Source organism: Aspergillus pseudoviridinutans (assembly GCF_018340605.1).
Source record: "Aspergillus pseudoviridinutans IFM 55266 DNA, scaffold_5, whole genome shotgun sequence".
Classification (NCBI taxonomy): domain Eukaryota; kingdom Fungi; phylum Ascomycota; class Eurotiomycetes; order Eurotiales; family Aspergillaceae; genus Aspergillus; species Aspergillus pseudoviridinutans.
The window spans coordinates 317,157-334,654 of record NW_025091285.1 but is presented as its reverse complement, the minus strand read 5'-3'; the positions used below and the strand labels follow the sequence as shown (position 1 = coordinate 334,654).

Sequence of the window (17,498 nt, the reverse complement as noted above, 5' to 3'; positions counted from 1 at the left end):
CTCCTCCACCACCAGGAACAGCAATAGGCTCGCCCTTCGTAAAACCATGGTACTCCGTGGGCCCTGGACGCTGGGCACTGATGCTAAACGGCTCAGGCGAGCACAAATCCGCGCTGCAATGGTGGGAACCGAACACCACTACGGACCCTAGCCAAATAATCACGCATACCTTCACCGAGGAAGTGTGTTTTCTCCAGGGTGGACTGCAGGATCTGAGGCTGGGTCAGTCGTGGGGTGTTGGTGCGTATGCCTATCGCAAGCCTGGAATGGAGCATGGACCTTATAGGGCATCAGCAGAGGGGTGTTTAATGTTTGTGAAGGTTTTCCCTCCTTGCACTGAGTGAGGTTGGTTTAAGGATTAAGGGGAGGAGGTAATTATGGGGTAAGTTTGCGTGTATGTATGTGCGTGTATGTATGAGTGAGTGAGAGGGAGTGAAATGGGAAAGACAACTGGAGTCATGTCTTTATGCTAATTAGGGTTTACCTAGGTACATGGTAGCCTAAATGCATCGAGCTTATAAAACCCAAGAAAAAAGTACAACATATATATATCCTAGATGTAAGTGGAGCAATTTAATGTCCCGTATGAAGTTCGCATGAAAAAAGAGCCCCTGAGGTCCTCGAATGTTGCTTACTACCCGGGTATCAGAGTGGGGGAAGGGCGGATTACTAATGATGTGCATTCACGCTCTATGTAACTGGGAGTGGAGGCATACGAGTGAGTCTGTTCCTACAGATAAGGCCTTTCAGGTCGACAAGTCTCATCATCGTCAAACAGAGCGTAGGTCATTTCCCCGAGGCAGAAGATACCACTAAGCTTGATGAGCAGGGTCATGAGTAGTATGTTAGTTAAGAAAGGTACTATTAGTCACAGTTTGTACTCTCTAGGTTCCGAGTAAGTCCCAGGTTGTCACTTGGACACGGGAGTGGCAGGGGAAGTGACCAGCTTTGCCAATTCCTCCAAGCCACCTCCAGCTATACCTGTTGCATCAGGATTCGAGAAACAATTGAGTGTAGGTGGGGACACCAATCTCAAGACGTATTGTACTGCCTTCAATTAAATGTGGCTTGTTCAATAACCTATCCACGCTAAGGCCGTGGCGGTGGGGCCAGAAAGAGTGACTCTGTGTTTTGGTCAAGCCAATTTCGAGAATCACTGTAAAATACTAACTGGGCTATTGCAGAATAGGACTAAGTGAGGTCGGCCTAGGGCAGGCGGCGCAGGAAGTCGGTATGGCCCGACAGTCTAGGCTGAGACACAGTCCCTTAAGCGACGCTTAACTACCAACCATTGAGGGCCAGTAAGGGCCGCAAGGGCCGTCAGCACATAAAAAAGAACGATGGTCTAGGGCTATGTAGTTATGTACTTATATTAAACCAGTAGCGGCCTCTTTGGTACAACTCTGACTCAGAACTTCGGCCCTGCTTCTTCCCCTTCAACTTTCTTCAATTATTTTCCTCAGTCAAACATCATGTCATCTGTTAGCAGTGTTCTCATACGTCGGGGCACCGAGTTGATTTCCGCTCGGCTTCGAGAGCGTGGACAGTCTCCAATGGATGCATTGCTAGGCCTCTCACTTGCCATTTTGCCGGTCGTTGCATTTGGTTTCGCAATCTTTTGGGTGAGTCGGTATTAGTATTAGGCACAACAACTAGCTAAACTCATCGATAGGTTGACTACACCTGCGCCCATGTTATTGCGACTCTGGCCGCGGTCGAAGATTCCAACCCGAAGACCTATGTTCGCCTCGACAGCGAAGACCCTAACGATTCCGTCGACCCTAATGATCCCGAGGTCGCAGCTGCATCAACCACTAAGCCTATCACTAGCGGGCTACGCTCGGCCACTAAGCACCTACGCGCCCGTGGTGGTATCTGGTCGTGCTTCCGTGGATTTCGTATGTATCTGGCCTTCACGGGGTTCGCCAATCTGGGCGGGGGTCTGCTAATTCAAACTATTGTTGTTACTCCGAACCGTTCTGTCTCCGTTTCATTTTTCAGTTCCTTTTTTGCACAATTCATCGGAAGCATGCTCTTGGCCACCTGGCAGATGGCTTGGGTTCATCGTGTGATCGCCGACAAATCTCCTAGGAGCTCCTACCGGCGAATGCTTGGCCTCCGGCATTGGCCTAGAATTGCCCCTGCGGCTGCTTTGTACAATTTCCTAAGGTGTGCGGCTCTCTCTCTGCCTATAGCTGCTGTAGGGCCCGCTGGCGCTGGCTGGACCGCCATGGCCGTTGTCGCCGAGCAGGGATATAAAGGGCTTCTCCGTTTCCTAGCCATTAATGTTCTCCCGGCTGCATTTCTCCTACCGGCTTCTATTCCCGCCAGGGGAATTTTCATCCGTGTGGCTGCGTCTATGCTGCCCGAGGAGGATGATCCGATCGTGCCCTTCGACCGCCTTTTTGGCGGCAAGGTGAAACCCGAAATTGTGGGTGGTAGTGGCAAGCTCGGCCTTAGAGATGCCTGGACCACCTTTGACTGGCCTGCTCGCACACGCTTTGTTAAGGTCATCCTGAAAGCTCTTGCCATTGAGGTTACACTAGGTGTGCTTGGGATACTTCTAATAGCGCGCTGGAGCTGGCTGTTGGCTCTGATCCACTCTTAGTTCTCTGAAGTTTTGTATGCTTTCTTTTGTTCTCGAGGTCTGCATCGAGATCCCAGTTTGCCGGACAGTTTGAGGAATTTGACCTCAAGCACAAGGACCGAGCTATTAAGGAGAAGAGACTGGCCACCCAGTCGATACTATGAAAGGTCTTGCCTTGCATACAACAAACATATGCATAAGGAAATGAAGCTTGACCGGAGACTATGGGGGCCGCTTACCTTTTGCCAGCTTTCTTAAACGGCAGTATGGTCCTATTAGAGAACTGTCTGGTACGCATTTCACAGTATTGGGCCGGGACTTCCAAGAAGCTGTCCCTTTCCATTTTCTGAGGTGTTGAACATGCACGAGGAACAAGTAGCGAAATATCAGGATATGCTTTACTTGCACGACATTGTGAAGACTCCGCTCTGCACTGATGGCATGTGTTGGGTCCCTATGAACAATGGGAGGAATCCAACAAGATGAATAGATATCTTCTGACATGTATATCGAGACTATGAGTGAAGAGCTATCACCAGATGCAGCTGCATAGACATGGCCCTTTCCACCAGGCTCTTGCATCGACAAGTCCTAAACTCTTCTTTAATTGTTCAATGAGACCAGCTAGCTCGGATACGAGCTCGCCTATGTAGACGAGCATGCGAGATTCTCAGACTCAGAAAGCAGCCGCCACTTCCTACTAAACCACGGCGCAATTGTCCAGGCACGCATATCCCACGGTTGCAGCCCTCTGGCAGACTCAGACGAGCATACGATCCCACCCCTCTCGACGATATCTCGTTTAAACTCGACCGCGTCGAGGAGGGATGGCGCGGTTGCAGAAAAGGTAATTGCTTTTGCTCGCAGCGCCGGCAGCGGCAGGAGATCAAGGAGCGGGTGATGCGGGAAGAGAATCTGGGGGAGAGTCGGGCGGAGGTGGATTGGGATGGCTGGGCGAGTAACTGTAGCTAGGAGTAATGACGGATCGGCCGACATGGCGGTGTAGGGACGGTAGAAAGGCGAGCACAGGGACATGCAATTGTAGCTGGAGAATTGGTCGATGCTGATCCCGAGGGCTGCGGCGTTGTAGACGCAGGCTGTGAGGAGGAGGGTGTATGTGTTGAATAGGGGTGGTGGAATCTCCGGTACTTCGTCTCTGACGTTCTCTTCCTCGTCGCGATTGCTAGATGGATTACGCGGAGGAAAGAAATGATCTACTGTCAGCATCGCTGGCATGGTTTTCCTAGCTACGTCCAGACTTTTCGCCGTCGTGCCTTTCGGCGCAGTCGCGGGTCTCAACTCCCGTTTCGAAGCAGCCTGTCCCTGCTTTTCGGCAAGAATCTCTCTCCGTCGTTGTCCTGTTCATGTCAGCACGCTGCATAGCACACGGACAATTACATTAACGGAGAACCCACGGTAAGCCCGCTGCGCGCGACGATTCTGGTCCCGTCGGGCGGGAGTGATGATCCTCTTGGACTTGGACTGTCCGTCGGACTTTCGGGTAGATTGCATTTTGATGGCATTATCATCTATTCCATCCCCTGTATGCTCTGCAGTCGCGTTAGGAGTAGTAGTGAGGATGGGTGGTGGGGAGCCGGGAGGATAATCCACCGATGGCTTACGCCAGTTGACCAATCGGAGTACACCATTGGATAACCGAATAGCATCATACTCTCCGCGTCAGCCACCCAGTATAAGCCAGTAGCCAGTTCAACAGTTCCGAGCTTATAAGCCAGGCAGCCAGTTCAAAGATAGTTCCAAGATTATAAATAAGTACAGTCCACTCCTCAGCGTCTCATCATCATCATCATCATCAACCAATCCACACAATCAATATGTCCACAAACAAAAAAATCATCGTCATCACCGGCGCAACAGGAATCCAAGGCTCCGCCGTCGCAAACACCTTCCTGCCCCTCCCAACCTGGCATGTCCGCGTCATAACCCGCACGCCCTCGTCCCCCGCCGCGCGCGCCCTCGCCGCCGCCGGCGCAGAAGTTGTACAAGCTGATCTCTCCGACCTCGATTCCCTCCGCCGCGCCTTCAAAGACGCAACAGCCCTCTTCCTTAACACCGACTTCTGGGGGCCTTACCGCGCTACACGGGACACCGCGCTCGCATACGAAACGGAGATCATGCACGGGCGGAACGCGGCCATCGCTGCCGGGGAGGTGTCCTCCTTACAGAGACTGGTGTATTCTACGCTCCCTGGGATGAAGGAGCTATCTGGGGGGAAGTACGCGCATGCGCACCACTGCGACACGAAGGCGGAGATAGTAAAGATTCTGCAGGGAGAGCCGGGTTTAAGCGGGAAGGTGTCGTTTTTGGTGTTGGGGGCTTATGCGACGAATGCGCTTTTTTTGCCAAGGGTGGTTGCGGCTGGCGAGGGGAAGAGGGTGTTACGGTTCACTATTCCTGGGAAGAAGACGCTACGGGTGCCGATTATTGCGGCGGAGAGTTCGACGGGGGAGTTTGTTAGGGCGATGATTGAAAGTGAGAGTGGGAAGTGGGTGTTGGGGTGTGATAGCTACCTGTCCATGGGGGAGGTGGTGGATGTGTGGAAGAGGGTGACTGGGTGGGAGGCTGAGGTCGAGGAGCTGGAGGTGCGGGAGATGCATGAGCGGTTTAAGATTCCGTGGGAGGTTCTGGATGCGCCGCAGTTTATGGCCGAGTTTGGGTATACGGGCTCGCTCGAGGTGATGATGCCTAAGCAGCTGGGGATACGGACAAAGTCGTTTGAGGAGTGGCTGGCGGGCAGGAACTGGGAGGAAATGATCATGAAAGCGCAAAAGGAGCTAGCTGATATATAACCTTAGTCGCATAATTTACATCATTTGTCAGACTTTGGTCTGGGTTCCGGTTCCAACTCCAATCCCTGCGCGAGAATCAGCTGCGCAATCGCATCCGCCGTCTGTAGGTACGTCCGACTGCCCTGTATAAACCAGAACCCGACAGCCACCACGAGCATCACCCCAAACACCGCAATCGCGTAGTTCATATCCCCTGGCGCTGGGTTGGGGGAGCCAGGGAAGAAGAAGAAGACGGTCGTGATGACACAATATACGATGCTGATCCAGTTGGCTGCTGTTCCCCAGCGGCCGAGGCGAAAGGAACCAGGCGGCAGCTGGTCCCGGCCCGCGAAGAGCAGCGCCGCAATCGGCAGGGCGTACGAAATGGTCAAAGCAATGGTGCTGACGCTGAGGATCGCCTGCAGCACGGTGCTGGCAAAGAGGTAGAGCACGCCCACAAGCGCGATCAACACCCCCTGCGCCCAGAGCGCGCGCACAGGAGCTTTCCACGCGGGATCCACCACCATCAGGTACCGACTCCAGGGGAGACCGCCATCGCGGGCAAACCCCCAGGTCAGTCGCGATGCAGTCGTCAGGATACTGATGCCCTGGCCGACGCCATTGAAAATGAACAGCGCGATCAGAGTAGCGCCGCCCTTGAGCCCGACCGTCTCGAGCATCAGCTCGATGAACGGCAGTCCGCTGGGCGAGTCAAGGACCTTGTCCACATCCTGCATGCAGAACAGACAGACAACCATAAAGATGAACCCGGTGACGGCGCCCGACAGCACCGCCAGATACGTCACCCTTGGCGCGTTGATCCTCGGCGCCGGCATCTCCTCGACCATGTGGATGACCGCGTCGAAGGCAGTAAGCCCATACGCGGCCTGCACCAGCCCAGTAAACCACACCACGCCATCGCTCCACCCTGTCTGGTTGATCCACGCCCCGAACACAAACCGACCCGGCTGAAACGACAGGTCGGCCTTGGTCCCGACGGAAATCAACAGCGCAAGCGACAGCACCACAAACAACCCGGTGAACCACACGCCAACAAACCCATTCAACCACGGCAGGATCTTCTCCCGTCGACACCCCACCACATTCACCACCGTCAGAACCAGTACCAGCCCGAGATAAATCACAAACTGCAGCCAGCCCTCCCCCGCACCACTCCAACTATCATCAAACATGACCTTCATCCCGAGCAGAAACTCCGTCATAAACGCAATCTGCGACGCCGTGAGCGTCCACCAGCCGAACGTGTTGATCCACGCACACAGGTACGACACGAACCGCCCCGTCGGCGTAGGCCACAACCTGTATACCCAGTACGCTTGCCCCAGCGCAGTAGGCATGCTACTCGTCAACTCGCCCAGCGACACGGCAACGCAGAGATTACACGCCGTCACCAGGACCAGACCCCAGAGGATGGTGATGGGGCCGCCGTTGCTGAGTCCGCTGCTGAGATCTTGCGCGAAAGTGGAGTACGTTCCTACTCAGCATTAGCATCATCGTCCACTTACGAAGGGCCGAGGGAGAGAGGAAATACCTAATACGCAAAACGCCAGCGCGAGCATACTCCACAAATCGAATTTGCGGGTCAGGGCCTGGTCATGCCCCATTGCGGCGAGATCGCGCGCATCCTGCACGCTCTGGTCGACCGAAGCCGAATCAGCCAGTTTGATGTTTTCCACGTCCATCAACAGCAGTTATATCACGTATGGGATGGAATTGTGAGGTGAGGAGAATATCAGACATCCATTCTGTTGCGGTGCAGGTCTTGCACGTCATATATGTCCCGGCACAGACACTGACACTTACACTTCCCCTCACGAGGGATCCGGCATATCAAACGTAAAGATAGAAGATACAGCCTAGATACTGACTCTAGATCATTGGTGATGATATTGATAACTGGCGCGCGAGTGATTTGTCGGCGGCGCAAACCCGCAGTGCGCACAGACTAGACTTTCCACTTTGCGGGGTTAACCTTCTTCTCGGCTGGACCTCCTGACTGCGGTTGGTGCTTGGTACGTCAGTAATATCCACCACGGCTGATAGGAGCTGAGATATCTCAGGAACGTTTTCCTAGGTTGTATCGGAGAAGATAGGAGTATCCTGAAAAGGAAAGTCGATGCGAGTCTAAGACTCTCACCCGGCGAGCGTTCGCGATCTGCATCCCCATCGATTCCGTACCTTACGCTCCAATGGTTCGAAGATGAGACATTTGTTTCGCGGCACTGATGAAAGCAAATGCGGGGTAAACGTTCATTAGGCATATATATAAAGTATACTCTCCCAGTCATTAAATCAATTCATCCTCACAACAGAACAGCACCCAAAGCAACCATCCCAGCCAGAAGGGGCGCTCCCGCACCCACGCCAGAATCCCCGCCATTCGGCGACGGCGAAGCCTGCGAGAACACCGCAGTCGTCGTCGGACTATGAGTGCTACTACTAGACGTGGTCCCGGCGTCGGTTACACTCGTGCTTGACGTCGAGACGCGATGAGAATGCGAACTACTTTTCGTCTGAGTCTCAGTCTGCTGGCTCGACGTAGTTGCGGTCGCAGTCGGCGTCGCCGAAATCGCAGTAAACATCTGCTCCGTCGTGGTAGTAGCCGTAGCAGTTATCGCACCAGTCTGTCCGCCGAGTGTAACAGTCGAGTAAGGCGAGTGGACCGTGACTCTTGTCGCCTCGCCAGTGCAGCCCCTGCGACCATCAGCACTCGCACATTGATATCCAGGAAAGAAGGGACGTACCCGAGGAAATTCCCACAACACCCGACAAACACATTCCCGTGGAACTGGCACCGTTCTGCGATTCCGCAGCCCACTTGGAGTTATCCCTCGTTAGTCTAGAGGAATGGGAAAAGGAAGGGGCTGCTTACGGCCGCCGTTATCGTACGCGCAGCAGTTCAAGGCGCATCCGTCGCCGCAGCATGTCCCCAGAAGACACTGGCCGCCGCCTGCGCAGCTTGCGCGTTTCTCGAGGGATTCATCCTGCAATGCGTGACGCGCGTAGAGAATCGGCGGGCTGACGTTCGTGGCTACCGCCAGCTGGAGGATTGCGGTGACGGTGACGGCGACAAGTGAGAGGAGCATTTTGAATGCAGTCTTCGGATTTTCCGCAATTGAAGAGTTTTAGGGAACGGAGAGTGCTTTATGTGACAGGGGTATGGCTGCTGTGCTGTGTTGGACGGGAAAACCTCGTATTCCTGCTTGGCGGCTTCGAAGTTTAATTAGCACGGGGTTGTGGGATTGGATATTTCTCTGCGATACGAGGTCGGGCGTCGATCGTCTACACCCCACTGACTCGCTTCGCTTGCGTGTTTTCAGCCTCATTGCCATGAACTCAGGCTGTGACCTATCGTTTGCTCTACAGAGTATACAACTTCGATATCATAAGTGCAATGAAAGTGATTTATATTTGTATTTCTCCGACAAAATGCCGGACTATCTCCGCATAGCAAGAGACAGGAGCTTGCCAAAGTCAGGAGTGCCTAGTCCAGTGACCGGGTCCCAGCCTTCGGTGGCATTCCAGCTGGCATATGGCACCACGGGACTGCCATTGGGAGTACCTCCGAATCGGTTGCGACCATCGCAGCCCTTGCTGCCTCCGTTGACGATATCGTTGAATCCCTTGCTGGCCTTGCTATACAGCCAGGGGTTGAGGAAACCCATGACGGGCTTGCGAGCGCGCAGACGGGCATCGTTCAGCAAAGCAACGATAGCGCTGAAGGTGGGAGCCGAGCAAGAGGTTCCGTCAAACTCGTGCAGCGCCCCCTTGTCAAACACGGCGTAGTTCACGGCCTGAGCAGCCACATCGGGGAAGGCACGGCCCTTGGGGTTGTACAGGTCCTTGTAGCGAGGGCCAAGCTTCTTGAGATAGCGCTGGACCGCCGAATCCTGGTAGGAAGGACGCTCCCACAGGTCGGAGAAACCGCCGGACGAAAAGTACACGGCCTCCTCGGGCTGCGTCTTGGTTGTGCCACCCACCGAAGTCACCCATGGGCAGGCCGCAGGGAACTGGGGAGGGAAGTGGGTGCGGTTGGTGCCGTCGTTGGTCAAGCAAGCCGCTCCAACACCGGAGTCGCCGGACGAAAAAATGACCGAAACGCCGCGGCTGCCGAGCTGAGCGTACAGGTTGCAGACCGAGCGAGCGTATTTTTCAGGAATGGTCTAACAGGGTTAGTTTAGTATTAGACTGTGGAAAAGCTGACATACCTGCTCGTCCTCGCCATAGGAGGTGGAAATGACCTGAGGAAGCTGGTCCTGGTCCATCTTCAACACATTCTGCAGGAATTCCAGATAAGGCTCGTTGCTGTTGTCGTTGGGGTCGGGCTGGCTCAGGTCCGGGACGAGAAGACCCCGGCCACCGGTGCTGAACTCGGTGACAGGAATGGGGGAGCTGACACCAACGATGTACTGCAGGTCGAGATTGGCCTCACCACTGTCATTGGCGGAGTTCTGGTCGTTCAGACCGCCGTTGTACTGGATGACGCTAAAGTTCTGCCCAATGGCCCACGGGGCCAGCTTCTCCTCGAACTTGGCCAGATCGTCGTAGCGGGCGTATTCCTCCAGGAAACTGGCAAAAGCGACCTTGCTGCCCCGTTTGGGGTCGGCCTTGTAGTCGCCGATGTTGTACAGATCCTTGAGGCATTGAGGGGTAATGACCTTATCGCAGGTGGAGCTGTTGCCGGCTTGGATGGCCGCGGACAGGATGTCCGCATCCACCTGCCCGGGCCGACCGCGCATGGTCGCCCGGTTGGGCTTGATCTGTCCGAAACGCGTGGTGGGCTGGACCATATGAACGTGCGACACAACCGACTGGGGGAGCGAGTATGCCAGGGTTCTCAGACGCTCAATGTGGCCCACCTCGTTCACGTACCACTTGAAGTCGGCATCGAGCAGGTCATTGGCGACGCCAACGGTTGTGCGGAAGTTGATCCAGTCTGCATCCTCCTCAATATCCGTAACTCCAGCGGACTCCAGCCAGCCACGGACAGACTCGACAGCCTCCTGGGTGGGCAGCAGCATCCGCTTCATCTCGTCGTGAGTTTGAAAGTGTTTGCCGTAGTTTGCGTGGTACGGATCGGACATTTCGAGGAGGGCGGTCTCGAAACCTTCGACGTCCTGTTGCTGCAGGGCGATCTGCAGGCGAATGGGATCGCTGTCGCTTGGGGTGTGGGAGTATTTCCATCCTGTTTTGTCAGTCTCGTTTCCTCTTAGGTAGTGATACGGGGAACAAACCCTGTGGCACAGCGGACAGCTTCTCAAAAACCTCGGCAGCAACCGTAGAGGACAGGAGAGAAACAACCGCGAGCACAGCTCCACGGCTTAAGAGCGACGAAAACATGTCGCCGCCAGTCAATGGACAGATAGAGGAGAATGGATGGGGAAGTGAGGGTGAAGAGCGTTAGTGAGGACTGAGGAGGTGGTAGGATATTTATAACAGTGGCCGATCACTGATCGACTGCATCTCATCATCTGCAAGCTGAATATCTGTTCCTACAGAGGACAGCGACGGTGGACAGCTCCATGGAGAGAGCCTGAACGAATCGGAGGACCGACGGGGTCCTGCTGGAAACAGGACCTGATCGCCTTTCGATTGGATCTTCCCTGGCGGGAATTCCGGTGGTCCTGCAGAAGAGTTACATGGCGCGAGGGGGCGGTCTTGGTGTCTTGGAAGCTGGCTTATCAGGGAGGGGATCGTCAGGAGAGCTCCACCTGGGGACAGACTCATTTCGGCTAGGACTGGTCCTAGAGATTGAATACGCAGTGTAGATAGATAGCAGACAATAAGCATGAAGCATGTGCGGGGTTGCCATGTATGACTTTTCAAGTACTAAATTGATGAAGATAAACGAAGGAATTGCGTGATGTGGAAGTAGTCTGCCCGATTCTAATGGCCATTGTTTGTTGATCCTTGATGAAACCTTGAGAATTCGCCAAGACGGATCGCCCATTGGGGAATGGCCACATGAGTCAGGCTGCCAGGCACACCAATCCCTTCTTCGTACACAAACAGCCAAATCAATTATTGAACTGTCAACAGCTATTATTGCTGTTATGAGGAATACAATCCTTACTTTGCAGAACGCACGCAGCTCGTATCTACCTCGGTCCACGGTCAAACAGGAACTGAACTCATAATTACTCCGCCCACAGTTGCATGGTTGGCAAGGTCCGTACCGCCAAATGCAGCATAGAGATGGAGTAGGTAGTATCCATTATCCAACACGAACAGCTAAACATCGCTGATAAGACAATTCTGATAAGGACAAGATTGATGAATATGCCTATCATTGGTCTGGTCTTCGCAATTGCCAATATCCCGCCCTAAGCTTGGTCGCTACAAGCATGAGTGGTTGAGGCTTGCTATGGCTTGCTGTAGCTTGCCTCCGCTAGACAAGGTACTATATAAACGAGCTTGGCATTAGACAATGGCATCCCCATTCTTTCGCTTGGGTATTCTTATGCTTTTCGGACTCTTGCTCCTTTCTTGGCAACCAAGTAGTATCACATGAACTTGGCGGAATCAGCTTCTAACAGTTGTATGTAGTCCGCAGTAGCATAATCGGGAACAAATCTATATCTCCGAGTCAATAGCAAAGAATGCACATGTGATATTGCTGGCTTGCATATTGCGTGCTCTGGAATTTAGAATGGACTCCGGACCAGACATAACACGTGTATCTGTACCCCAGAAATCCGAACCAAGGTTGTGTTCAACTCTCTTATCTCCCCTGGACCCAGATAATCATACTGATGATCAATCATGGCGGATAAGATCACCGACAGTCTCAAGCGTCGAATCTTGTCCATAGTGTTAATGGCCACTCAGCAAGGCTACATTGGAGTGCATAACCATGACATTCTCTCGTGCTCATACCACTTTTATGTATAGAACGCTGTACGTAAAAACCTACTTTTGCAGTACAAACTTTGTCTTGCTCGGTCTGCATCAGTGTCAGGAATAGACAAAAGGACTGACTAGTCCTCAACATAATCCGGACGAAAGTGATGTATCACAAATAGCCAGAATTTTTTGGTTTGACCATGACACCATCGATGTCTTCATCACTTGGCTGAGGCTGAGGCTTGAAGATTGCGTCTTCGTGTGGCTCAGACTACGTCTACCCAGGAAAGTCAGCATGGTGCTCGGTATGTGCCATTAGTCACTCATGAAGCTGTCACCTCTGTGTAGTATCCTTATTCTACGAAGTCCGATATCGCGATGCTTATCTGATGACAAGATACTCATTGTAGCGGCAAATGGACAGCTCCAGCACTGGACCCGCCCGGCTGGCACATACCCCGGTTACCGGGATATCCTCAGCCAGATCAGACACAACAGGCATACCTTATCGTCTATAATACAGTAACAAATGCACAGCCACACACTCAGCATCTACTCGTACCTAGATCGATCCTATCCTCGTGAGCAGTTGCCCGCCAGGTCATGGCTTGGCCACCCCCGCATCCGCTCAGTATGACGCACGTCACGCACATCCAACCAGTCCACAGTCCACATCAATTCATCAACAGGAAACAGATACCATACTTCATTCTCCCTGAAGAGTACCTAGATGTAGATCATGATGTAATTATTCCTCAATGCTGATGCGTATATAAAGATAAAGTACCTCATCCATACCCCGGCCATCGTCACATCATCTATCCGTCTAGACTATCTCTGTACAACCACATACAGAAACAAGAAGAAAGATACAATGGATCTCCTCCAGAAATACGGACATCTCAAACACGACCGCAGAAAGTCCCTAGCTCAGAAAGAGGAAGCTGAGCAGCGGCGTCATCAGGCTCAGCAGGGTATGTTCATTCCTTGTGTGTGTGTGCATTATGCATGGAGATGCTAACGATGTCGCTGTGTAGAGTTCAACGAGCTACTCGGGAATTTCGGGCAGTCGCATAACGATCATCCTGATCGGAGGAGTAGTGGTGCCGGGAATATGGCGAGGGATATTGAAGAGTTTCAGAGGTTTGTCTCCTAAGTCCTAACTTGGGGTCATGGGGATAGAGCTAATGTGGTATAGGAGACTGTCGAATGGGGAGAGTTTGGACAAGAGGGAGTGATTTCGTGTTTTGAAACTTGAATTGACTTGTATATGAAATTCTTGATTTCTTGATGGAAATACTTTAATTGATTTACCTTGGGTGTTTGGTACTTTGTATCAGCCTGTGCTGCACACCACCAACCTACATTATTTGTAACAAAAATGGAAAGCTGTGAAGACCCCTCATGAGACATTATTTTGCCCCTTCTACCATCAAATGGGGTGATAGCTCAGCTGGGAGTAGCGTACGACTGAAGTACTCAGTCACTAAATCGTAAGGTCGCCGGTTCAATCCCGGCTCACCCCAAATTTCTTTTTTCTTTTTGCATTTTTATTTATTTGCGATAATATATATATTGTATCAACTGAAGTAATTTATTAACTAAATCCTATGCTACATGCTAGTAGAAGAAGTGAAGAATAACAATGTCCTGCACAAACGATCAGTAGACTGGAACCTTAAAGGCAGGGAAGGTGTAGGTCCAGCTCTCGATCGACTTCTCGTCGGTGACACAGTCGAAGGTCGAATTGCTCTTCCACAGAGGACGGGTAGGCCACTGGCAGAGCATCTGGGTTTCGCCGGCGTAGTCACCAGAGGACACTGTGGTGTTCAGCCGGCTCGGCTGCACTCCGTTCTCCACCCAGTTGATCATGATCTCCATGTTGTTCTCCGGGTAAGGTCCGGGCTGGAGAGAGTTGGTACCGCAGTGAGCCGCACCAGGAATAAGATAGAATTGGTACCACTCCTGGAGATCCTTCAGACTCTCCGAGGCCGACACACCGGAGTACATGGTCGAGCGCACAGACTGCCAGTAGTGCACGGACGACGCTGAGGGGATACTGGGGTCGGATTCACCGTGGTAGTGCAGCAGCTTGCCGCCCGAGGACTTGAAAGTGGTAAGGTCCGGGACGATGGTCTGCAGGCTGTCCAGGTAACGCCACATGGCGGTGTCCATCCATTCGACAAGGGTGTCGTACGTGACATTGTCCAGGGTGGACAGGTTGTCGAGATCCAGAAGCTGGACGAACTTGGTCACGAATTCGCCACCGGTGGACGGGATGCTAAGTTCCCAGGAGCCGGTGTCGTTGTTCCACTCGGTGGTCGCATCGGAGAATTCCGAGGCAATCTGCCAGGAGAGGTACCCGCGCTCGCCCTGGGTGTTGTGCAGACCGTCGTAAATGGCCTTGGCGACAGCTACGCCCTCCTTGGTGACGGTGCCGTTCTGTGCAGGCTGGTAGCTGGTCGTGCTGCCGGGTGCCTGGCGCTTGCTGAAGCCGAAGCCGAGCGAGGTGCTTGTCACCGCCGCACAGTAGTACGGCTCACCGACGATCTTCGAAAGATCAAAGTGCAGCTTGCAGAGATCGGTCCGGGACACAACGCCGTCAGTGCGGCCGTCGAGAGCATCGCAGGCCTCGATGGTAGCGTTGACGATCTTCGCCAGTTCACAAGGGGGAGGGTAGTAGTCCAGGGTTTTCTCGACAACCGAGGGAAAGACGTGGTTGACCTGCTGCTGGGCGTAGCGGAAAGCTGGGGCACCAGTGATGGCGCCGTCGTACAGATCGCCGTAGCGCTGAACCTGGCTCATTCCTTCACGTCMACCGTCGGAACATCCTTCGTAGTAGGTGTAGACCTTGGCATCGCTGGACAGGCCGTAGAAGTTTCTGGTCAATGTCTTCCCGAGAGTGGTCATTTCACCCAGGGCCTGGTAGGCGAACATGTACGTGGCGTCCCAGTTGATCGATCCGTTGCCGTAGAGAACCACCTCGTCGTAACTGTAGCTAAAGGCGTCGTAACCCGCATCGGTGGCACCAGACGCCGCCCCGTACTCCAGACCGCCAGTGGCATCGGAGGAGAGGGAGTAGCCACCACCGCCGGCAACGTAGAACCGGTTCTTGAAGTCGGACGGCTGGGGGAAGGCATACTTGACAACCACCTTGTCGCCTTTACCAGGGTGAGTGTAGGAGACCGTCACATTGCAGTAGGGGTAGTTGGCACTGCTGGAGCCACCCATGCCACCCATGCCGCCGCTAGAGGTAGAGTTGTAGACCGCACTCGCAGTCACGGCGGAAGGAATCAGGTTGATACCGAGAAGAGTTCCGTTCGAAGGAAGGACAGACTGCACGTGCGAGACAGTGCAGACGTCGGCGAGAGATGCAGCGTTGGCTGCCGCTGCCAGAGCAGCAACAGCTGCGCCGTGGAAGGTACGCATGACGAATGTCAAAGAGTGACAGGAATGAGTGGTTGATCAATGAATGAAGAGTTGTCGAAAATGGCCATGGCAATAGGGGCTTTATAGCAGCTCGCACCAGCTCATGTAGATCATCTCTACTCGTTAGCATAGTCAATCCATCTGTGTTAGCTGAGAACAGGCTGAGACCTCATTGTCGTCGTCACCTGCGATGGACGCCGCACGAGTACGTAAGTCTACGCTTAGGACCATACCGGCGACGGACCTGGAACACATTAGTTGATGAAATGCAAGCATTGAGACACATGCTGCCTCCTTCGTAATTTTGCAGGATATTGATGTACGTATACCATGAAGCTTAAGCAGGTAAAATTTGGGACTAAGAGCCGTTCCTGCGTCAGATCCTGAGCCAAACGTGCTGGTTTCCCACAATCAAAGATATGGCTGTGATTCCGGGTAAAGTCGTATCCGGTGGGAGGTGGGAAGAACTGTGGGGATTTTATCATCTCAAGCGGTGTTTCTCGAGCTGCCTCCCACAAGAGTCCAACACTGCGCAGATCGTGTGTTGTGGGACAGATCGGCCGCGTCATTGGCTTTCTCAAAGCCCCGTTGAAGATGACGCGTCAGCTGAAATATTGACTGAAAGAGGATAGCCTCCTGAAGCTAACGAAATTTAATCTTGCATCGATGCCTCAAATAGAATCAAAAAGAAAGGTTGTTGGCATCAGTGGGGCTGGATCTTATCAATCTATGCTTATTCTTGAAAGGTGAGTCTCCTTTCTCTTCTGCTCCTGAAGTGTTGGGTTCTCCCGTTGTCTGGTACACTATTACGGACTTTACGGGCTCTCACTTTCGTCCTTATCAATTGGGATGCGGATTCGCCTGGCTTCTCAATAAGTCCAGATTAGTGAGATAAAGACTTGCAAGAGACGATGACGGTGCTTGATAGCTGTTCAAGCTGAAAATGTGGTTGCAATTGTGACCATTCTGGCCCAGAAACGTCCTTGCTCAGCCTCAGTGATGCTCATCAACTACTGCTATCTCTGTTTCATCACGCAGACCGGCCCAAGCACCGATGTCTGACTTTCCCCTGACTGATCCTGACATTGTCTTTTTTTTATTCTGGCCGCTGATTACTGCCCGTGGATGACTTTATTTCTCCCGAGGAAACTCAACTCTCAAGTGCATGTGATACACCTCAAAATGCTGCAAACGAGTGAAAGGCCTGGGCATAGTAACCCACCCCTTCGATTGAATGCTCTAAGCTCGAGCACTCTGACTTTCGGATGACGCAGGAAAAACCAGCAACCTCAGACCCTTCCAGCCAGCGGCCCCTCAGCGCGTAGCTAGTCACTGCAGAAATACAACACTGCCCAGGTCAATCCCCAGCACACGCAGGAACTGGTATCCACCGTTCGTACATGCACCTTGTACTCATCGTTTCTCTTCACACATTGACTGTCAGCGGTGTCCACTCTAGATCCTGCCGTTTCGAACCCTAGGGCGCATACATCTGCACATACGACATGCTTCTGGTAGCTTCCGACTCACAATCGATATATTTCAGATAGGGTCCAAAGGGTCTGTGCGTCCTACATGGTTCGCGGTTATTGCTGGCTCGCTGGTAGTATATCATCGACCCCTGACACCCTGGTTTCAAGTCTCGTCAAAGCTACTCATTCAATATGAGCGGCAGCCAGGCATTGGCGGCTAGGATACTTCGCCGGGGAATGTCTTCCCTTGAGTGAGCACTCATTCCATTTTATGAGATGAATAAGTAAAGGTACCATCGACCAAGTGCAACGTCGATCTTGATCTTCATTTGGGCGCGATCCCTGCCGCATTATTGG

General features: G+C 53.0%; 8 protein-coding genes and 1 non-coding gene across 9 annotated transcripts; 4 read left to right on the top strand and 5 right to left on the bottom strand.

Annotated features, from left to right (window-relative positions):
* Positions 1 to 1,472: 1,472 nt before the first annotated feature.
* Asppvi_007209 (uncharacterized protein) lies at positions 1,473 to 2,608 on the top strand (the record flags this gene model as incomplete). The annotated part of the gene is made up of 2 exons (XM_043303100.1): positions 1,473 to 1,622; positions 1,673 to 2,608. The coding sequence occupies 2 exons, from the start codon at positions 1,473 to 1,475 to the stop codon at positions 2,606 to 2,608; spliced, it is 1,086 nt and encodes a 361-aa protein (XP_043159035.1).
* A 624-nt stretch (positions 2,609 to 3,232) lies between these two features.
* Asppvi_007208 (uncharacterized protein) lies at positions 3,233 to 4,099 on the bottom strand (the record flags this gene model as incomplete). Its single annotated transcript, XM_043303099.1, has 2 exons — positions 3,233 to 3,945; positions 4,003 to 4,099. The coding sequence occupies 2 exons, from the start codon at positions 4,097 to 4,099 to the stop codon at positions 3,233 to 3,235; spliced, it is 810 nt and encodes a 269-aa protein (XP_043159034.1).
* Positions 4,100 to 4,422: 323 nt separating this feature from the next.
* Asppvi_007207 (uncharacterized protein) lies at positions 4,423 to 5,397 on the top strand (the record flags this gene model as incomplete). The annotated part of the gene is made up of 1 exon (XM_043303098.1): positions 4,423 to 5,397. The coding sequence occupies one exon, from the start codon at positions 4,423 to 4,425 to the stop codon at positions 5,395 to 5,397; it is 975 nt and encodes a 324-aa protein (XP_043159033.1).
* Positions 5,398 to 5,417: 20 nt separating this feature from the next.
* On the bottom strand, positions 5,418 to 7,079 carry Asppvi_007206 (putative amino acid permease family protein; the record flags this gene model as incomplete). The annotated part of the gene is made up of 2 exons (XM_043303097.1): positions 5,418 to 6,871; positions 6,929 to 7,079. The coding sequence occupies 2 exons, from the start codon at positions 7,077 to 7,079 to the stop codon at positions 5,418 to 5,420; spliced, it is 1,605 nt and encodes a 534-aa protein (XP_043159032.1).
* A 621-nt stretch (positions 7,080 to 7,700) lies between these two features.
* Positions 7,701 to 8,483, bottom strand: Asppvi_007205 (putative GPI anchored protein; the record flags this gene model as incomplete). The annotated part of the gene is made up of 3 exons (XM_043303096.1): positions 7,701 to 8,091; positions 8,142 to 8,214; positions 8,270 to 8,483. 3 exons carry the CDS (start codon positions 8,481 to 8,483, stop codon positions 7,701 to 7,703), a joined length of 678 nt encoding a protein of 225 aa, XP_043159031.1.
* Positions 8,484 to 8,834: 351 nt separating this feature from the next.
* Asppvi_007204 (S53 family peptidase) lies at positions 8,835 to 10,737 on the bottom strand (the record flags this gene model as incomplete). The annotated part of the gene is made up of 3 exons (XM_043303095.1): positions 8,835 to 9,560; positions 9,606 to 10,582; positions 10,632 to 10,737. The coding sequence occupies 3 exons, from the start codon at positions 10,735 to 10,737 to the stop codon at positions 8,835 to 8,837; spliced, it is 1,809 nt and encodes a 602-aa protein (XP_043159030.1).
* A 2,377-nt stretch (positions 10,738 to 13,114) lies between these two features.
* Positions 13,115 to 13,478, top strand: Asppvi_007203 (uncharacterized protein; the record flags this gene model as incomplete). The annotated part of the gene is made up of 3 exons (XM_043303094.1): positions 13,115 to 13,214; positions 13,278 to 13,383; positions 13,439 to 13,478. The coding sequence occupies 3 exons, from the start codon at positions 13,115 to 13,117 to the stop codon at positions 13,476 to 13,478; spliced, it is 246 nt and encodes an 81-aa protein (XP_043159029.1).
* Positions 13,479 to 13,678: 200 nt separating this feature from the next.
* On the top strand, positions 13,679 to 13,766 carry Asppvi_007202. The gene has a single exon. It is a non-coding gene; the product is annotated as a tRNA-Phe (tRNA).
* A 136-nt stretch (positions 13,767 to 13,902) lies between these two features.
* On the bottom strand, positions 13,903 to 15,669 carry Asppvi_007201 (putative tannase; the record flags this gene model as incomplete). Its single annotated transcript, XM_043303093.1, has 1 exon — positions 13,903 to 15,669. One exon carries the CDS (start codon positions 15,667 to 15,669, stop codon positions 13,903 to 13,905), a length of 1,767 nt encoding a protein of 588 aa, XP_043159028.1.
* Between the last annotated feature and the right edge of the window lie 1,829 nt (positions 15,670 to 17,498).